The following is a 22,500-nucleotide window of genomic DNA, read 5'->3' as shown; positions in this document are numbered from 1 at the left end:
TTCTATATTTTCTCCTAAACAGCAGAGATATTCAATAGAAAAAAAAAACTTTCCATTGATGCATGGTTTTCAAATCGTCAACTTTCAGCCTTTCATTGGTCAAGGAACTTGATCAAGCTCAAAGTTTCAGATTCAGTTAATGATATATTGTGATATGTTTTCCTCTACTCACATACTCAAACCTTTATTCACTTACCTATTTGTAGATGTATTATTTTTCTATTGATTCATCAATAATCCTATCTTATTATCTATTTACAAATATTTATTCATTCATCAATGTTATATGTGTTTATCTCTTTGTTTATATATCTTTGTAGATGTAGATATATATATATATATATATATATATATATATATATATATATATATATATATATATATATATATAGTTACTTTTTTCAACTATCTTTTCATCTTTTTACATATTTGTTTGTTTATTTATTCAAATAGATATTTATTTGTTCATCTATTCCTTTAAGTATTTCTTATTCGTTTTTCTGTTTATCTACCAATTATTTTTATATATTTCTCCGCGTCCAATCTGTACCATCAACTTTCCAAGTGGCAAGCTAGCTTAAACAAATGCATATTCATTTATTCCTAGATATCTATATTGTAATTACGTATTTCAATAACCATATTTGACATATAGTGTCGAATCATATATATATATTTGGAATAAACTTCACAGGAGCTTAATATTATTAGAAAATAACAAAAAACACGAGTTTATTTATGGACAATAGAGAAGAAACATATGACTGCAGGAAGGTACCTTCGTCACACAAAAAAATGTGTCTGTGAATTATTTGCTGCTTTCTCGTGACAAGATAAAGACAGAGTGATGTTAATTTCATAAGTCTCTTAAGTAGACACTTGTCGTTCTAATGGCAATTTGATGCGACAGAGTACGAGGGAATTATATTACCGAGACACGCTCACTTATCTGTCTCCATCAAATTAATGTAGCGACAAGATTCGTTGGACTTACTTTCCCAAACGTCATGACGTCATAGCGACAACGGACTGACTCTTATGCTGCAACGCTTTTGTAGGATTTTCGCACTAACATTTCTATAGATCAAATAAATAACCATTCATCCCAGTAAGCACTATGTAGGATTCTTTTGTCAGATTTCCATTCTAATATTTCTATAGATCAAATAGATAATCATCCAATCCCAATAATATTGTGTAAGGTTCTTTTGTAAGTCGAAGCTACGGTTTTGCACCAAAGCTATAGTTTTATTGGTCGCCTAAAAATAACCTATGAACATGATCAAACATAGATTCTGCCTTTCCACATTTCTTCTCACTTTTCGTTACACATCTCTGGAACTCTCCTTACTGTACTTTCAGAAAGCATGAAACATTATTACTACAAAACTTCAGAATAGCCCTCGACTTTCAGAATAAACCAAAGACAGAATAATATTTGTGCGTGTGTGTGTGTGTGTGTGTGTGTGTGTGTGTGTGTGTGTGTGTGTGTGTGTGTGTGTGTGTGTGTGTGTGTGTGTGTGTGTGTGTGTGTGTGTGTGTGTGTGTGTTTTTCGACCAGTATTAATGAGTGGTCATACACACGCCCGCTAACCATGATGATGCGAACCATAATTCAAACGACAGAACAAAATCGTTCTTGTGTTCAAAGAACCAGAGCCAAAAGTTTGTTCATATGAAGAAATATATATCTCTTAAGACTTCCTGGTGTGAGATTTTGAATTCTGTTAAAAAGAAAGACAGAAACTTGTTGTAATAATTCGGTACAGACAAACCAACATCATCTTCGGATGCCATTTGTCATTTGACTAATGACTGCGTTCTGATATATAAATGATATGTTTCTTAAAACCTTTTTCATAAATCAAAAGAAAGACTCATTTTTCGTCAACTGGATTTTCCCAATAAAGGCGAGGAAGAACTTTGAACTTGAATTGCACACATCATTTTGTTCAACCGATAAATAAGTTCATTTGCCAAGTACCTGTGGTATAGTGTTGACATCGCTACTAAGTCTATAAATGTCCTAGATGACTGATGATCTTAGCTTTATATTACTGCTGGAATCATTCTTGGTCTACATATTTCTGTCATTTTTTCTCGATTTCTTTAATTCTTTATTTCATTCTTATCTTTATTAATTCATTTATTATCAATTTTTAATTCCGAGACTGAATATGATTAATTATGCATTTCCTTCTCTCTCCTGTTTATGTTTAATGCCAAGTTATCTTTGTCCAATTTTGAACTTTTTTTACACTCTTTATTTCATCCACTTTCTTCTCCACTTTTCCGTATATTTTCTTGGTGTGTGTATGTGTATGTGTGTATGTATGTGTTTGTTTGTTTGTTTGTGTGTGTCTGAGAGAGAGAGAGAGAGAGAGAGAGAGAGAGAGAGGAGAGAGAGAGAAAGAGAGAGAGAGGGGGGGGAGGGAGAAGGGGGAGAAGACAAACAGACAGACAAAGAGAGAGAGAGAGAGAGAGAGAGAGACGGGTGGGGAGGAGAGACAGGCAGAGAGGGAGGGAGAGAGATTTACAAGGAGTTACAAAGAATCTCAGTACCTCAAAAGGTTTTACAACCCACACCGAGGGAGTCCCGTTAAAAGGTTACCGGGGATTCACACTAGTACACACACAAATGTTTGTAGCACCTTGTCTAATCAACTTTTGAACTGCTCAACAGAGGGACTGTTTGCCACTTCCTTTGGTAGTCTGTTCCAAGCGTTGTAGGTTTTATAGGTTAAAAAAGTCACCAGCCTTGTCACAAGAGTAACAAGGGGGATTAAACTCCCTTCCATGATTGCTATCGGCATTTACGTTCAAGCTGAAGAGATGTCGACAGTCATTGTTATCAAATCCTTGAAGTATTTTGAAAAACTCTGTTAACTGTCCTTGCAATCTCTTGTTTTTAGAGAAAAGAGCCCCAAAATCTTGACACGCCTCTAATAGCGTGTCTAATGGCGGGAATAAGTTTCGTTGCTCGTGCCTGAACTCGTTCTAGCCTCTACACGTCCATCCTCAAGTTCGGCAACCAGAACTGGACGACGTATTTCAGATATGAACGAACTAGAGAATTGTAAAGCGTCAAGACTATTTCTTGGTTCAGGTAACGAAACTGTCTTCTGACGTATCGTAAAAGCTTTTGTGCTTTCTTTTCTACTTCCATACACTGTTTTGAGAACTTCTGGTCGCTGCTAATCAAGACACCCAAATCCTTTTCCAGTTCTGTACTTGCTTTGTCTACCCTCTGGTTTGTGTGTACTTATCTAGATTAAATGACATAAGCCACTTCTGAGACTATTCTTCCATTTTCTCTAAGTCTGACCTAAGAATTTCTACACTTTTAGGTGCTGCGACATTTGCTCCCAACTTTGTGTCATCCGGAAACTTAGCTATGCGGCTCACAATTCCAACATCTATATTATTGATATAGACGATAAAGAGGAGCGGACCGAATACAGATCCTTAAGGTACCCCACTGGTAACAGGAGACCAACTAGACGATGCCCCATTAATGACTACACGCTGTCTTCTGTCTTTCAATCAGGTTTCAATCCAGTTTAAAGCTGTTCCTCTAATACCCATACCTCAAACATTTGACATTAACCTCTCATGAGGTGCCTTATCAAAGGATTTCTGGAAGTCGAGATAAATTATGTCGATTGCTCTGTTCTTGTCATATTCTTGAAGAACTTGATCAAGTTCGTTAAGCATGATATGTGACGCCGAAAACATGCTGTGAGTCTAATAATAGATTGCTTCCCTCCAGAAAATTGACTATTTTATCTACAATGACACCTTCCAGTATTTTCCCTGCTATGGAAATAAAGCTGATAGGTAATTCGCCGGATTTACACGGTTTCCTTTCGTAAAGATAAGAGTCACGTTTCCCTTCTGCTATTCCCTAGGCACTTCTCCTGTCCACAAAGAGATAGATAGATAGAGAGAGAGAGAGAGAGAGAGAGAGAGAGAGAGAGAGAGAGAGAGAGAGAGAGAGAGAGAGAGAGAGAGAGAGAGGGGGGGAGCGAGAGAGAGAGAGAGAGAGAGAGAGAGAGAGAGAGAGGGGGGCGAGAGAGAGAGAGAGAGGGGGCGAGAGAGAGAGAGAGAGGGCGAGAGAGAGAGAGAGAGAGAGAGAGAGAGAGAGAGAGAGAGAGAGAGGGAGAGAGAGAGAGAGAGAGAGAGAGAGAGAGAGAGAGAGAGATAGAGAGAGAGAGAGAGAGAGAGGGAGCGAGAGAGAGAGAGAGAGAGAGAGAGAGAGAGAGAGAGAGAGGGCGAGAGAGAGAGAGAGAGAGAGAGAGAGAGAGAGAGAGAGAGAGAGAGAGAGAGAGAGAGAGAGAGAGAGAGAGAGAGAGAGAGAGGGCGAGAGAGAGAGAGGGCGAGAGAGAGAGAGAGGGCGAGAGAGAGAGAGAGGGCGAGAGAGAGAGAGAGGGCGAGAGAGAGAGAGAGGGGGCGAGAGAGAGAGAGAGAGGGGGCGAGAGAGAGAGGGCGAGAGAGAGAGGGCGAGAGAGAAAGGGCGAGAGAGAGAGAGAGAGAGAGAGAGAGAGAGAGAGAGAGAGAGAGAGAGAGAGAGAGAGAGAGAGAGAGAGAGAGAGAGAGAGAGAGAGAGAGAGAGAGAGAGAGAGAGAGAAAGAGAGAGAGAATGGGGGGAGGGGGAGCAGAAACAGTTAGCCATCACCATAACGTCGACAATTAAAGTTACAACCACAGGAACGCATAAATTCATATCTTGAAAGAAAAAAATAAGGAAACAACAATAAATCTACAACAGTTAAATTAAATCTATGTAAAGTTGCGATAACATTCACACCTAACTCGGTGAGTACTATCTTCCCTAAATATAATTATAGTTATACGCTTCACGACACTTCCACCCCTTAGCATTTACCGAGGCTGGTTTGAAAAACTCACCCTTAAGTCCTCACGCCGTTAGGGTTTCTTTCCTAAGACATAAATCAACACCAAGCGACTCTCTCGTCTCCCCAAGTCCTTAAGCAAGGTACTTACAGCCATAAAACACTCAGGTTTCACCATATCCATCTTCGACTTGCAAATTTCCTCATCAACAATTTCATTAACTGCTAAACTAGATACTTAAACACTTCCCTACTAATTCCTAGATTTACAAGCGTTAGGATAAATCTATTTATCGTATGCCCGCCTATTGTCACATGTCCGACTCTTATGCTCTGCTGTTCTTTTTACCTCCCAGAGAAGATCCCTTAAACACTAAATGCAATCGCTTCACATCCGCTAACCCCCACTAGATTTTAATTAGTGGGCCTAATTATTAAACTCAATGGTCCACTAAGGGGTCAGTGGTCGACAGCTTCAGAACCAATATTAGATTTTGAGTCTCGTATAGAATTTGATTCTCCTCTATCCCTAGACAACTGCCTACTTTATAATCTTCAAAGCATCAAACAATAGGGGCATGTAGCCGAGTCAAAGAGTACAGACACTCAACCAAACTGTTAAGTGTAACTCCCATCTTAGCTCTTCGCGAATGAAGGGTCATCCCTGAGCCCCCGCCACACTGTTCGAACTAAAAACCCATGAAGCAGAAACGGTGAATGGTCATTTATGAAGACGAGTATCAGAAGGAAAATAAAGAAATATTCTTGAAAAAATGACGGACCTGCAGTGATATGAAGAAAGTAAGTCCTACAGTACATGAAAAATCTAATCTTGTCAATGGTCCATTTTGAGAAATGATTTCACCGTTTTCTTCACAATATTAAAGAAATTGTGACTTGCTTCACTTGCATCACTTGATCTAATCACAATTAGTCACCCAATCTGGCGTTTTATTTGCGAGGTAACACATAAGAAAAATAGACACTAAAATACAGTACACACTAGATAATACAATATTTTATTTGTCATACAAGGCACAGGCACGGCAGCCAAGACTTTAACTGAGTCATCGAGCCAGATGACGTCACAGCTGAGTCTCCGCCCCCATCCCCTGCGCAGTTTGGTACGAGTTGTGGAAGCGATTGCGCAGATTTAGTATTTATAAAATTTTCTGCTATCCTTCCTTCCACCATTCCCGTTGCCACTGCTACTATAATTATCATCGATATCGTCGCCACTTTAACCACTACTACCAGTATTAACATCGCGAATATATCATTGTCATGACATAAAACCAACCACATTTATTCCCTTCACTCTTCCCATGTCGTTGTCACTTGCGGTAACACTTCACCCAATATCATTATCACCATCGTCATATCTATCAATGCGATCACTAATTACCACTTCTAGTTAGCTAACTACTCCCCCTAAACGACATATTACCATCAAGGTTACGGCATCTGGCTCGTGTCTGTGGTGGCGAAGCTTCCCCTGCAATCACTTTCGAAAGATGTTGATGATTATGATAAAGCGTGTTCATCTTAAATGTTACGACGAGCTCGAGGACTTCACATGGCGGGTATAATCGATGACATCCTGTGACCAACTGCTCCCCATTTTTCGTAGTTGATGAGTGCTTACGACGGAGGCACGGTGGTCCATCACGCTGGAAGTCGTCCCGAGGTGATGTGTATCATTATGCGATAATAACAGGTTGGGTTGACAGCGTGCTTAAGTACCTAGAGGTGGCAGTCGTGTGCGCTAGTAGCGTCATCGGAAGTATGCTAGACTCGCATTCACTCAGTTGTGGGTTCGAATTCCGCACTCCTCTCCAATTCTCAGCAGTGACAGTTAGTTACCACCCGAACAGTCCAAAGCGCATAATAGGGCAAAGATGACGGTTTCGGCTAGTTGTGAGTTTGAATCCCGCATTATTCTCTGATTCCCAGCAGTGATTGTTACCTACCCCAACAGTCCCCCAAAGCGCATAAAAGGGAAAGGTGAATAGTACGTATTCATTTCTATAGTCTATCAATTCTAACTTGAACCCTCACTCATATATATATATATATATATATATATATATATATATATATGAATATATATATATACATATATATATAAATATATATATATACATATATATATTTATATATATATATATATGTGTGTGTGTGTGTGTGTGTGTGTGTGTGTGTGTGTGTGTGTGTGTGTGTGTGTGTGTGTGTGTGTGTGTGTGTGTGTGTGTGTTTCAATTTGTGCTTGTTGCCTCCACAGAGCTTCCGATGTTGATGGCTTAGAATTAAAGTGCATTGTGGTTGATAAAAATATATATACATATATATATATATATATATATATATATATATATATATATATACATATATGTGTGTGTGTGTGTGTGTGTGTACATATATTTCTTAAATAGATAACGTATAAACTAAACTGAGATCGCCCATGTGCAGGTCATCAATAGATGTGTAAACAGTGGGGGTTTTCCCAGGCCACACCGAAGGGCTCAAGTTAGAGTCGATAGAATATAAGAATGTATTTTTTTATTTCATGTCTATGTCCAAGTGTCAGCTAAGAAGTTAGTATCCGACCTATAGGAGATATAGATCAAAATGTTTCCTATCGATATGCTCTTCGTTTGTAAACCATTGTCTATCACCTATTCTAATTTTACAACCTTAAAAAGAAAAAATTCCAAGTGAATGTCAAGGGTCCTGACCTTAAGCTGCATAAAATCGCCTGACGACAGACCTTAATTCGTAAAGGTGTCAAGTTAACAAAGACGACTAAGGCTCGTTTCATACGTATCGACTTTTTGCCGTGAGCCGTCCGCGACAAGACGCCGTGCTTTCAAATAACTATGAGTGTCCATGGACAACTTTACGCGTCAAGACCACGACCGCGTGTGAAAGCGTCCATAGACACCCATAGTTATTTGAGAGCACGACGTCGTGTCGTGGACAGCGCGCGTCGAAAAGTCGTATGAAACGAGCATTAAGCACTGGGACTGAAACAATAGAAGTTTTGTTTACTCGTTTGTAGGGTTGATGCTGTTGTAGCTGCCAGGAAGACGGGACTTGATTGGCGATGTATACTATCGTTCCTTAAAGATGGTGAACAGTGAGTGTCTATTTAGTGTTCTATCAAAAGCTTTATCTTGCTGCATTTCCTCTAGCCCAAACAATGTGGCGTGGATGAGGGATGACCCTTTATCCACGAGGTGCTAAAATGGGAAAGACAATGAATGGATGCTTGAATGGTGTATGGGATGGATGTAAGGTGGGTTTCACCTTGGTCTTTGGATCACGTGTTGGACTCGTGATCGACAGCTATTTCTCTTCCGGAAGAGAGCTCATAGCTCGTATGACCGATCTATGGGTAATGCTATGGCTGCATGCTTTGGCCGCCCCCGCCCCCGCCCTCCATCCCTTTATATAGGAAAATGGTGGAATCCACGTTAATAGACTATCTGCCCACTATGAATATTTCTACGGGTTAATGTACCCCAGATATAATATCAGGATTATTCATTACAAAACAAATTGTTAACAGGTATCCTCTTCCTCCCCCTCCCCCTGACCCGACCTCTGGTCATCCTCAGGTCACTAGAGAGTGAGGGTAGTGATATTTAGTTCTTCCCTAGTTCCTTTTCCTTTGTAAGGGGTTGCTATTTAAGATAGCATCACCCTCCCATTTTGTACTGCTGAAGAGGATTGCATTTAACAATCGAAATATATAGTTTCGCTCTTTCTTTCTTCCGACTGTGTTGTTAGTTTTGATTTGCAACCGTGTTACTACATTTTTCACCAGTGATATATATATGTGTGTGTGTGTGTGTGTGTGTGTGTGTGTGTGTGTGTGTGTGTGTGTGTGTGTGTGTGTGTGTGTGTGTGTGTGTGTGTGTGTGTGTGTGTGTGTGTGTGTGTGTACATTTTTTTTTATACGTACGTATAGAATTTTGACCAAAAAAATAGATAATAAAAAAATAAAGGAATTTCTGTTTTGGCGTTGTGAGACTTCTCGCCCGGAACACTGCATCACAAGTGACTTGAGTGGTCTGCATTTTGAATCATATCCAGCCAGATGAATGATGACGCATGATGGCGTCAACAGAATGACTTGTGATGCTGCAAGATTTTTTTTTTTCACAGTCATGGTTCGTTGTCTGTATTACCCGTACGGAATGCGTTTCATGCAGAGGAAAAGGAGGTGAGGGAAGGGGAGGAGGGGAGAGGAGGAGGGGAGAAGGGAAGACAAGAGAAAGACTTCGATCCCAGGGTGTCGAAATTCCTCACCCTATTGATGCAGACCTACACCCGCTTTACACTGGACTGACGTGAATTCAAATGTGACTTTATATATCTACAACAAGACATCGCTTACATTATTCCAGACTTTCCAAAGACCATGTCACCAATGTGTCTAATACTCGTAAAAGTTTCAACTTCTCTTGGTTCCTCATTCAAGTTCTCAGTATAGTACGCAAAATGTGATTTGATATTTGGAGATTTGGAAAAGGGAAAAAGTGTAACCGGAGTCGTTTCTACTCAAACGAACTAACGACGGTTGACGGGAACCGTCGTCGTCGTTGTCGTCACGTGAAAACGCCTTTATCGAGGCCGCCAGGTGAAAGGAGAACGAAATATGGAGAAAGGGAGAGAGGTGGGGAAAGAGTGGAGGAGGGGAGAATGGGAGAGGAGGAGAGGAGGGAGAAGGGGGGGAGGGGAAGAAGAGCAAGCACACCCAGAGAAGTAAAAAAAGGCGGCGGTGGGTGGAGAGGAAGTCCCTCTATAAATATTCCGGTTTTTGCAAAACGGCCCAAACTCCCGACAGAATTGAGACGTCACACAAGGAGGACGGTGGAAGTAGACGGGGCAATTTGGGGTCCTTCATTTTTCTTGGTGGCAGCCATTCTTAGAATGACTGCACAAAGATTTGGGTGTCATGGCTTGGGCGACAGAAAACAACTTGACAATATCAATCTCCTTTTTTCTTTCTTTCTTTAGATCGCTGTAGTGGTCATAAGATGCAAGTCGGATACGCATGAGGTTACATTTTCATTCTTATGCGTATGAGTGGCGCATTAGTTATGAACCGGCAGTATCGTTGAAAGGGAAGTGGGATAATGTGGATGAAGGTGAAACTGGGAAAGGAGATGTGGGTCTTTGTAAGTGCATATGGGCCTGGCAGTGAGAAGAGCGTAGAAGAAAGGGAGGCTTTTTGGATAAATTTAAATGAGTGCATAGAGGATTTAGGGAGAAATATCAATGTGATAGTACTGGGAGACCTTAATGCTAGGGTAGAAAATGATCCAATTGATGGAGTGGTTGGGAAATGTGGAGTTCCAGGAAAGAATCGTAGTGGAGAGTTGATGGTGGAAATGTGTCTAGAAAGAGAGTTGATGATAGCAATACAGTGTTTCGAAAGAAAGTCAAGCATAAGTACACATGGGAGAGGGTGGTGGAGGGAAGGGTGGTAGATAGAGCGTTAATGGACTATGTAGTGGTAAATAGGATTATGGTAGGAAGAGTTAAGGATGTACATGTGCTAGGGGGAGAGAGTGGGGGAATATCAGATCATTTTTTGGTGGAAGATAAGTTGAGAGTGGAGGATAGATGGAGGAAGAGGAAAGGGACAAAAGGTAGGGAGGTGCTTAGAGTGAACTCTTTAAATGAAAAGGAAAAGGAGAAGGAGTACAAGAAGAAGCTGAAGGAGGAGTGGGAGGGAGTGAAGGACAGAGTAGTGCTAGGTGTGGAGGAGGAATGGGGATGGTTCAAGGAGGGAGTCACAAAGTATGCAAAGATGATGTGTGGAACAAGAAGGACAGGAGGAAATAGAAGGAAGGGTAGTGAATGGTGGGATGAGGAAACAAAGAAGGTTGTAGAAGAGAAGAAGCGAGCTTTCACAGATTGGTTACAAAATAGGACGAGGGAGTCATATGAGAGGTACAAAGAAAAGAGAAGTAAAGCAAAATGTAAAGGAGGCAAAGAGGAGAGCAGATGTGAAATGGGGTAAGAGTATGACAGAAAATTTTGAAATTAATGAAAATATGTTTTGGAAAGAAATTAAGAGAGGAAGAGGAGGCGAATCAAGTAGAGAAGAAACGGTAAAAGGTGCAGATGGAGAGATGATAATGGAAGAGAAGGCAGTCAGGGGAAGATGGGCAGAATATTTTAGGGAGTTGCTAAATGTGAAGGAGGATAGGGAGGGAAAGATAGCTGCAGTGGGAAATGCGAAGAAAATGACCGTGATTCGTGAGGAAAATGGAGGAGAAATAAGGAAGGATGAAGTGAAGGCAGTTGTTTAGATAATGAAAGCAGGTAAGGCACCTGGTATGGATGGAAGACATGCAGAATGTCAAAAAAAAGGAGGTACAGTGATGGTGGTCTGGCTGGTGAGGTTATTTAATGTTTGCTGGAGAGAGGGTAGAGTGCCGGAGGACTGGAGGAGTGCCTGTATAGTTCCACTTTACAAGGGAAAAGGGGACAAGTGTGAATGTAGTAGTTTCAGCGGGATTAGCTTGTTAAGTGTAGTTGGGAAGGCTTATGGGAGGATCTTGATTGAGAAGATAAGGAGAGGAACATAGGGAGTAATTGGTGAGGAACAGTGTGAATTTAGGACGGGTAGAGGTTGTGTAGATCAGACCTTTGTGGTAAGACAGATATGTGAGAAAGGACGTTTTTTGGGCCTTTATGGACCTGGAAAAGGCTTACGACAGGGTAGACAGAAAGGCACTGTGGGAGGTTTTGAGGATATACGGCATAGGAGGAAAGCTTCTGGGAGCTGTCAAGAGTTTTTATGAGAGTAGTAGAGCTTGTGTCAGGATTAGAAATGGAGAGAGTGAGTGGTTCGAGGTAAAGGTGGGACTTCGTCAAGGATGCGTTATGTCGCCCTGGCTGTTCAACTTATACATGGATGGGGTAGTGCGAGAGATAAATGCAAGGGTAGTGGGTCAGGGATTGGAGATGGTTAAAGAAAATGGAGAAAAGTGGGAGGTGAGCCAGCTGTTGTTTGCGGACGACACTGCGCTTGTGGCAGGATCGGAGGAGGGATTGAGGAAGTTGGTGACAGAGTTTGGGAGAGTGTGTAATAGAAGAAAGCTGAAGATAAATGTGGGTAAAAGTAAGGTGATGAAATGTACAAGGGGTGAAAGTGGCAGTAGACTGGAAGTGAGCATTAAGGGAGAGCGACTGGAGGAAGTGGATAGTTTTAGATACTTGGGTGCAAATGTGGCAGGAAAAGGTGGAATGAAGGTGGAGGTAGAATGTAGATTGAGAGAAGCGAGTAAATGCCTTGGTGGATTAAAACGTGTAATGAGGAATAGACATTTGGGAATGGATGCTAAGAGGAGACTATATGAAGGAGTGATTGTGCCAACAGCACTGTATGGGGCAGAAACATGGAACATAAGAGAGGAAGAGAGAAGGTGGTTGAATGTGTTTGAGATGAGGTGTCTGAGAAGTACGATGGGGTTACTAGGCTGGATAGAGTGAGAAATGATGAGGTGAGGAGGAGAACAGGGTGGAAAGGGGGTTGGGATATAGGGTTGATGAAAGAGTATTAGGATGGTTTGGACACATGGAAAGAATGAGTGAAGAAAGACTAGTAAAAGAGGTATGGAAGACAGATGTGGAGAGAGTGAACATGAAGGGACGTCCTAGGATGAGGTGGATGGATGGGGTGAAGGGGGCTTTGGGAAAGAGGGGAATGTCTGTTGAGGAAGGACGGGAGAGGACAGAAGACAGGGGTGAATGGAGAATGGTTGTATATGGATGATGCTGTGATGGGGGGTGATATAGTATGTGTGAGCAAATTTTGACGCAGCCCGAAGGGATTTCTCCCCGTCTTTTCCTTTATGCATGGGGGGACGGAGAAGGGGGGTCGCCGATTTAATGAAGTGGCCTTGCTGTGGATGTGCTGTGTCTTGCGACACTGCTTCTGACCCAGAGCAGTGGACAAATGCAAGAATGACCCGTCATCCAGGAGGTGCTAAGATGAGAGGGAGGGTGGAGGAGTGTGGAGTGTATTCAGGGAGGGAATGGGTGGGAATGATTTTATGCCTTTTCCTTTTTGGCTACCTCCCTTGTAAGGGGGAAAAAGCCTTGGTATATGTATGTATGTAATAATAATAATGATAATAATAATGATAATGATAATGATAATAATGATAATAATAGTAATGATAATAATAATAATTAATAATAATAATAATAATAATAATAATAATAATAATAATAATAATAATAATAATAATAATAATAATAATAATAATAATAATAATAATAATAATAATAATTAATAGTAATAATAATAATAATGATAATAATAATAATAATAATAATAATAATAATAATAATAATAATAATAATAATAATAATAATAATAATAATAATAATAATAATAATAACAACAATAACAACAATAACAACAATAACAACAATAACAACAATAACAACAATAACAACAATAACAACAATAACAACAACAACAACAACAACAACAATAACACCAATAACAACAATAATAACAATGATAACATTCGACGACTTCAAGCCTCTGTTTGCATAGGATGCAACTGCATATTTACATTTATCAAGCTTGAGCAACCGGACCAAGAAGCGCACAACTCACCACACCCAGAGCCTTTCTTTACATTTGCAGTCGAGACCATAAATCTCCCTAAAGACCACCTTTAGGACAGCTGGCCCTAAGGGTCATTTTCCAGGCTCCCTCATCATTAGTCACGTGGTTTAGCAGCAGCCCCAACATCTGAAAGCGGTGCACCTTCAACCACTAAACAATTGTGATAAGAGGCCTCCGACGGGCGAATATTCGGCTTTTGAATCAAAGAACGTATGAGTAAGGTGCTGATGAAGTCCAGAACGTATAAACAAGAAGCTAGTGTCTTGAAAGACTGAATACCGAACCGATGAGTCTTAAAGCATCAAGATGGTCACAACAAAGTCTTCATTCCTTCCTTACCTTAGAGTGTTTTTTTGTTTTTTGTTTTTTTTTTTTTTTTTTTTTTTTTTTTTTTTTTTTTTTTTTTTTTTTTTTTTTTTTTTTTTTTTGTTTTTTTTTACCTATAGTCAAACTACAAGGCCTCCTAAGAACGCATTGAAAAAAAAAAATGAATTCGACAAAGTTACAGTTTTCTCTCCCATTCCAAGTCTTGGTTTAATTTTATCACTTTCGTTAACTACCAATACAGTTTGGTGCATAACACAAACCTGCTTCAGAACTTGTCATGAAAACTACTTTAGGGGAGGTACAAAGCAATAAGAAAAGTCCTTGATAAGATAAATCCTGTGATAGTCAGTCTTAACACGTGTTTGTGTGTGTGTGTGTGTGTGTGTGTGTGTGTGTGTGTGTGTGTGTGTGTGTGTGTGTGTGTGTGTGTGTGTGTGTGTGTGTGTGTGTGTGTGTGTGTGTGTGTGTGTGTGTGTGTGTGTGTGTGTGTGTGTGTGTGTGTGTGTGTGTGTGTGTGTGTGTGTGTGTGTGTGTGTGTGTGTGTGTGTGTGTGTGTGCGTGTGTGTGTGCAAGTGCAAGCACAACTAATATACTTCATCCTCCGTAATGTCTGTGACTCTAAGTACATTGGTGATTCTTAAGAAACAATGATCGGGAGGGATTACCCCTGTGTTACTTGCGGGGTACCACGGAAATGAACAAGACGGAATGACACCCGGAAGAGAAGGGGTTGAAGGACATGTTATGACGGCGTTGGAAGGAAGGAGGGGAGGAAGGAAGGGAGGAAGGAAGGGAGGAAGGGAAGATGGGAGGAAGGGAGGAAGGGAAGAAGGAAGGGAAGATAGGAGGAAGGGAGGAAGGGAGGGAGGAAGGAAGGAAGGGAGGAAAGAAGTGATAAGGCAGGGAGGGAGGGAGTGTAGAAGGTGAAGCAGTTCGACTGTCACGACAAGCCACATTTACCTGCGATTTTTGAAATGTAGTTTGTGATATCGATGTCATGTGAGCTTCAGATGGCCGATAATACAGGATGAGGAGGTCGTTGCCCTGAGGGTTAGAGAGCACAAGATTTTCACTCCAAAGCACCATTGTTTAAACGCTATAGCCTAACCACTTTAAATTTGTTATAAGTTTGAGCATAGTTTAGTTGGTGCAAAGACCTTTTTCTTTATTATTTCACTGATGAGGAACTTGTTTAACTTCACGCGCCCCTGAGGAGTTGTCACCGAAGTCACTATCCAGGAGAGGCGAGAATGACGACGACCACTATGACCTCCCCCCCCCCCCACCTCCTATCTCTGACTGCATAACAAACACTCGTGTGCATTATCGATAAACCTTTATCGGGTTATCAATCTCATCCTCCCTTTGTCAGCCTTGTCACACTCCCACCTTGAGCGTAGTACTTACGAACGTGTTGTACAATAAAGACCATGTACAGATAAAGGTACATTTTGTACTGTAATTGCGCTTAGGACAGAGTCCTGTGGAATTCAAGTTTCGAAGATTCATTTTGTAAGCTTCAGTACGTTCATGAAGCCTTTACTTCCAAATACGTCGCAGTTTGTGTGCACTTAAAACCGACAAACGTGTGGAATTTTAGTTTCACTTAACATCTAAAGTGATTCAAATGTTTTGATACAATGGAAACATCAAACTTATAAAAAAAAAGAGATATAAACGTGTGAAATGATTCATTTATTATATATAAAGTGATTCAAATGTTATAATATTTAAAAGAAAATATAAACTGAAATGTTATACTTAAAAAAAATATTCAAACGTTCTTGATACAAACTTCTTTTAATTGAAACTATCTAAGTGTTTTATTTACTAGTTAAGTGTTTCATTGACGTCAGAACCTGGTGACAATAAGAAACATGAAGACACTACTCGGCCAAGCGTTTCTTTTATTTTTCCTTCACGGATACGATGCTCAGATGACGAGAGGAGAATCAAATACCTTTGGATTCGATGTTGAAACTACGGAATTGGAATCTAAACCTCTTGATGACAACTGGGTTTCAGAGCCTTATGATCGGATCAACCACCCCTTCATCCCAAACGGTGAGATTGTCATCAAAGAGACATGACACAAATGAATAATTAGATAAATAGATAAATGAATAGACAGATGAATAAATAAATTAATAAGCATATATATAAGAAATTAATCAAGAAATGATTGGATAGATATTTAGATCAATAGATACATCAATAAACAAACAAATAAATAGATAGTAAAGTAATTAATTGATCAATTAATAGATGAATAAATTAATAATGTAACTAATGAATAAATAGACAAATGAACTAATTAATTAATCAACTGATGAATTAATGAATAAGTTAGTGAATAAATATATACGTAAATAAATTAATAGATAAGTAAATAAATCAATCAATATATAAGTAAATAAGTAAATAGATGAATAAATAAACGAGTCAATAAACAAATAAACGAGTAACAGATAAATAAGTTAATGAATAAACGAATGAATAAGCAAATGAAGAAATGAATTAATATTTGAATAAACAAACAAATAAACAAATAAACCAGTCAATTAGTTCCGCCTCAGATCATGATCTTGCCCCAACCCCAACAAAAACCTCTGAATAATTCTAAACTTTATCAACTTCCACTGGTGGCGTAATCGGCAGCGTGCCGGTCTCGCTCTCCTCTCCAATGCCCAGCGGTGACTGTTTGTCACCTGCTCCAATAGGTCAAAGGTGACGGCTTCGGCCACAGATACTCAGAGCCTCCTGACGTAGGCTCCTCACCTTCTTCATCTTTTTCCAGTTTCACGGTTCTGGTTGATGGCATGGTTAAGGAACTTTGAGCTTTGGCCTTCGATGTACCTTCCATCCCCGGAGAGCAACAGGACGAGTGAAGCCTGCAGGGAAGACCTCAAGATAATGATTCAAGAACTTCAGGAAGGCTCCCTCCGGACAATACAAAGTAACGGTTGCCATATACCATTTTTTTGCGTTCATTTATATACGTATTTGTTATATTCACTCGTACGCGTATTCATTAGCATGTTCAGAAGCCGACTGAACACTAAACACTTACAGGAATGATAGGAAAATTGGCATATTGGGTTACTACACCAAAGGAAGACTCCAAAATAACCTAGGTTGACAAAATGAGAGAGAAAAATATATGTATCATAATTTGTCAAAGCTTGATAATGTTGGCTCAATATATACATACATGTGTACATACATAAATACATGTATACACACATGTATACATACATGTATACATACATACATACATACATACATGTATACATATATAAATACATACATACATGCATACATACATGAATACATATATACATACATACATACATACATACATGTATACATATATAAATACATACATACATGCATACATACATGAATACATATATACATACATACACACATGCATACATACATACATACATACATACAATATAATACATACATACATATATACATACATACAATAAAATACATACTGTACATACATACATACATACATACATACATACATACATATATACATGCATACATACATACATACATACATATATACATGCATACACACATACATACATATATACAATACAATACATACATGCATATATATATATATATATATATATATATATACATATACATGCATACATACATATGTACATACATACATACATACATACATACATACATACATACATACATACATACATACATACATATATACATACATACATACATACATATATACATGCATACATACATACATACATACATACATACATACATACATACATACATACATACATACATATATACATACATACGTACATACATACATACAATACATACCATTTTCGTTGTGCAGTGTTGGACGCGTGGGGGAAAGTCCCTGACGGCCTTCTATGGGGGAACCTGAACGCCGACGGGTCTTATGAGGAGTGTCTGAGCCTGAGGAGGAACTCCACTGACGGAGAAGTGTCCCTACGTGGAAAGTATTGCTCCGTCACCTACAGGTATATTTCCTTTGGTATTCTTCCTATTGACCCCTTTAGAGACTTATTGGAGGAAAGTTTTAGAGGCGTTGCGAATTAATGTTAGAGGGGGGGGAAGTTGTAGTGTAAGGACTAAGTGTGAGCAATTATGATTTTGTGGGGGGGGGGGTGAATATACGTGTATGTTCTTCCAGCGTGTATGATATAACCTTTACCACATATCTCCTTCTGAAAAAACTCTTCCCCTTTCAGACGCCCACCCAAATCCGGAAGCTTAGGTGAGTTCTCCGGGGCGACTTCGCGTATTGGACAAGTGTCCGGGACAGGACCCGGATTTACCCCTCTGGGATTTCTCACCTACGGCACTTGTATGCCAAGTTCCTGTACGCAGGAGGACCTTCAGGTAATTCTTTGTTTTTCAGTGGACCACTTACCACGAGTGACTATCTCTCTGAAGTGAATCGTTGCGAGCAATCGGGATTTCTAGAATGAATATAGGAAATATTAGACGATATACCTGCAACGTTAGAAACTGTTATCTTTCTCTAGTTCTTGTGCGGTCGTAATAAGCAAAGTCATAACTGCACATATTTAAAGCATTTATATATATATATATATATATATATATATATATATATAGATATATATATCTATATATGTATGTACACACACACACATCTCTATATATATATATATATATATGTATTATTATATATATTTATGTATATATATATATATATATATATATATATATATATATATATATATATATATACTAAAGACTCACTGTTGATTGGATTAAGAAAAGAAAGGAAATATTGATTTCCGTATATTTCGATCACTGGCTGTGATCCACTTCAGCAGAAATCGTTATTTCCTTACTTTTCTTAACCCAATCAACAGTGGGTCTTTAGTGTATTTACATAAATGTGTTACATTACTTGGCAGATATATATACATATATACACAATATATATACATATATATACAGTATATATACATATATATATACAGTATATATACATATACACATATGTATGTATATATATATATATATATATATATATATATATATATATCGCAAACTAATATCTGTATGAAAAATCAAAATGGACGAATAATAAGATCTTGGTTCATATTATTCAGCAAAATTGTATACAAAGGAAACATCTACTGATATATTGGCGATGCATTGTAGTATCTGACAAAACTGCTGAGTGGACCACCTACGTCGATTTGCCATTTCTTCTTTTTCTTCTCTTTGTGCATCCTCTTCTTTTCCCTCCCCTTCTTTTTTCTCTTTTCCTCGTTTGCTTTCCCTTCTTCTTCTTTTTCTTGTGTCTCTGCTTCTTGAGATTATTTTTGTTGTTGTGCCTCTTCTCCTCCTTCTTCTTCTTCTTGTACTTATTCGTCTCCTTGTGCTTCGTCTTCTTCTTTTCCTTCTCCTTTCCCTTTGTCTCCTTTTTTTCACCTTTTCCTTCTTCTTGAGCCTCTTCTTATTCTTCATGAGTTTCTTCGTCTTCTCCCTTTTTGTCTTCTTTTTGTGCCTCTTCTTCTTCGTCTTCTTCTAGCCGATAAGATATGCGACGGCGGGTGTAGGTTATGTGAAACGGGTATCCACGCATGGTGACCAGAGGTCTGAATGCACAGGAGTCGGTGGCTGATGCCCTTGAAGAGGGACAACTTCTGGGAGTCGGATGCCACACAGACAGAGACCAACCCGAGCTCCTACCCGGAGACACCGCACTCATGTAAGTATTCTAAGAAGTGATATAAAAGACCCCCCCCCCTACGGCCCGGAGTCACACAATGTTCTCTTTAAGACAACTGGTTTCCCTCCCTCTCCTTCGTAACCATTTGCTGATCCATTCTCAATTTCCACTGTCCCTTGTTTTTGTGTGTGCTGGTGGCATAATCGAAAGCGTGCTGGTCTCGCATTTGCTTAGTTGTGGGTTCGAATCCCGCACTTCCTTCCGATTCCCAGCAATGAATGTTAGTTACCACTTGCCCTCCAACAGTCCCAAAAACGCATAATAGGTCAAAGGTGACGGCTTCGGCAGTAGCTATTCAGCGCCTCCTGGCGTAGGCTCCTCACCTTTTTTTTTTCACTTTCTTTCAATCTCTATTCTAACCATCTCTATGAATCTTATTCCACTTCCTTCGTTGACACTTTATTCTAGAATTTTTTGCTATTCACTTGTACATCAATCAGAGCAAGTATTATTCTCCTCATTTTTAAAATGAATTTACAAAGGTAATGAAAAAGATTTCAGGAAGATTCTGAGCAACTTTTCCGTGTTTAGGTGTCGTTTCGTTTCTGACATTTTTTTTTTTTTTCTCAGAGCTCTGCTGGCAGTCCTACTCTTCTTGATGCTATCATCCGCTGTTCTCGACATTTTCATCGACTTGAGTGACAAACAAAACATAAGAAAAGGTGGTTTTTTATTCAAACTTTCGCTAAAAGACCTCTACTGCAATTGAATAAGATTGATTGCTGGCAACTCGTATGAAGTATATGTATGTATGCAGGAAAAACACTGGGAGCGTGTGTTCTTGAAAATGCAAGGTTGACCACGAAGAAAAACTATTAAAGCAGAGCGCTTTCGTGTATTCACATCTTCAGTGCAAATAATACATGTATTATTTGCACTGAAGATGTGAATACACGAAAGCGCTCTGCTTTAATAGTTTTTCTTCGTGGTCAACCTTGCATATGTATGTATGTATGTATGTATGTATGTATGTATGTATGTATGTATGTATGTATGTATGTATGTATGTATGTATGTATGTATGTATTTATGTATGTAGGTAGGTAGGTAGGTAGGTAGGTTTGTATGTAGATATGTAGGTATGTTTATATCTCTATTTTCTTCTCTTTTTTATATCTCTTAATCTGCCTCTCCACCTTTACAGGCCCAGCAAGATATTTTCTGGCGTTTTCCCTGAGCACCAACTTCAGGAAAATCTTCCACGTGTCACAGGAGAGCGCCCCAGGGACCATTGCCTGCATCCATGGCATCAGGTGAGGGCGTTGATAGCTAGAAAATGCCTTACCCGCCAGGTACAGGGAGTTCTTATTTTACGCGATATATAGAGACCGAGAGGCATCGTGTAAATAAAGAATCGCTTAAATCAAATTTGTTATACTATACGTTTTAGAGATAGATAGCTTCTTAAGGAATATTTCTGAATGAAAAAAAAAAAAAGAGAGAGAGAGAAAAAGTAATTGAACCCAACTCGTGTTAATAAACCACATAATCTAAACGAAATGTGTTATTCTTATCAATTGCGTTAAATCTAATAAGCGTGAAATAAAATCGCGTAAGTTAAGAACAACCTGTATCAGATATGTACACTAAACCTAAGAGTACAGCAACGGGGTGAGTAAGGGCAGGAAGTGTTGAATTGTGGAGGATTCGGGTGACGAGGAGGAAAGTAGGTTCAAGCAGATGGAATTATGTCCTCCAGGGTGCAAATCAAAATGGGCTGATTCTTGGCAGCGCTTGCTAGGCCGTTCAACGACGACCGATACTTCCTGATAGGACATCGCTTCTATAAATCCGGTGGCAGGTTTGTTTAAGAGGTTTCAATAGACTCCTCAGTTAAATGAGGTTTCTACTCTACATCTTGGGCTAAAGCCGACCGAAAATGTTTTCAATTGATAGATTAATGTTTGTATTTTTTTTTTCTATTTATTTGTTTGTCTTTATTTATTCATTTACTTTTTTATATATTTGTTTATTCATTTATCTTTTCTATTCATTCATCAATTTGTTTTTTAGTTTGTTTATTTACTCATTTATTTGTTTGCCTATTTATTCCTGTGTTTAATTATCATTTATTTGGCTATTAATTAATTCATAAGTTTATCATTTTATCTATTCATCTATTTATTCATGATTTTTATTCTTTTATCTACTTATTTATTCATTCATTTACCTATTTACTTGTTTGTTAATTTATTTATTCGTGTATTTATTTGTTCATTTAATTTTATTTATTCATTTATCATTATTCATTCACATATATTTTTGTTTATCATCTATTCATTCATTTATCTATTTTTTTTTTATTCATTAACCTATTCATTTACTTATTTTTCATATATCTATTTGTTTATTACAGGGTGTTATCTATGTACTGGGTGATCTACGCACACCAACATTTTTACAACATCTTTTTCGTTGGAAATATCTACGCAGCCTATGACGTAAGTCTGTGGAGAATAATTCACGTGAAGACGTTGATCTTACGTTTTCTAGGACAGCTATTCTTAGCTAGTGACTGTACAGGCAGGTGCAAAAGTTTAGACCTACTCTACAATTCCCACAACGTCAATATGATTATTTTTTTCTATTACGGAATATATTTTCCTATGTAGTATTTAGCTCACAGTCGGGTAATTTTCTTGAATGATAATAAATAGTCAGACAAAGAATTTTAATTTTGTTTCTTAAAACTCTAGGTGGGTCGAAACGTTTGATCCTGACTGTACGTATCTCATTAAGATAGAAGAATATAGAAGGATTACCAAATTTTAGGTATGAAGCCGCAGGTCATGTATGTACAACCACGATCCACAGTTTCTACCACACCTAACGCTGCTAATTAGGAGTGTGATAGTTACTCAAGAAATATACTT

At 38.8% G+C, this 22,500-nt stretch overlaps 2 protein-coding genes across 2 annotated transcripts in view; one reads left to right on the top strand and one right to left on the bottom strand.

Annotated features, from left to right (window-relative positions):
* The window catches only part of LOC143032794 (uncharacterized), a 258,996-nt gene extending 243,291 nt beyond the window's left edge, over nt 1-15,705 (bottom strand). Inside the window, exon 1 of the mRNA XM_076197841.1 lies at nt 14,800-15,705. Within this exon, the coding sequence (XP_076053956.1) occupies nt 14,800-14,925 (126 nt within the window). The 5' untranslated portion in view covers nt 14,926-15,705. The remainder of the gene's footprint in view (nt 1-14,799) is intronic.
* The window catches only part of LOC143032798 (nose resistant to fluoxetine protein 6-like), an 18,384-nt gene continuing 11,148 nt past the window's right edge, over nt 15,265-22,500 (top strand). Inside the window, exons 1-9 of the mRNA XM_076197849.1 lie at nt 15,265-15,283; nt 15,696-15,903; nt 16,637-16,795; nt 17,729-17,876; nt 18,108-18,258; nt 19,506-19,606; nt 20,198-20,289; nt 20,772-20,880; nt 21,984-22,068. Of these exons, the coding sequence (XP_076053964.1) occupies nt 15,717-15,903; nt 16,637-16,795; nt 17,729-17,876; nt 18,108-18,258; nt 19,506-19,606; nt 20,198-20,289; nt 20,772-20,880; nt 21,984-22,068 (1,032 nt within the window). The 5' untranslated portion in view covers nt 15,265-15,283; nt 15,696-15,716. The remainder of the gene's footprint in view (nt 15,284-15,695; nt 15,904-16,636; nt 16,796-17,728; nt 17,877-18,107; nt 18,259-19,505; nt 19,607-20,197; nt 20,290-20,771; nt 20,881-21,983; nt 22,069-22,500) is intronic.

This window comes from Oratosquilla oratoria, chromosome 14 (genome assembly GCF_046742065.1).
Source record: "Oratosquilla oratoria isolate Oo_2021 chromosome 14, ASM4674206v1, whole genome shotgun sequence".
NCBI classification, from domain to species: domain Eukaryota; kingdom Metazoa; phylum Arthropoda; class Malacostraca; order Stomatopoda; family Squillidae; genus Oratosquilla; species Oratosquilla oratoria.
The sequence above is the reverse complement of the archived record's forward strand: the minus strand, read 5'-3'. Positions and strand labels throughout refer to the sequence as shown.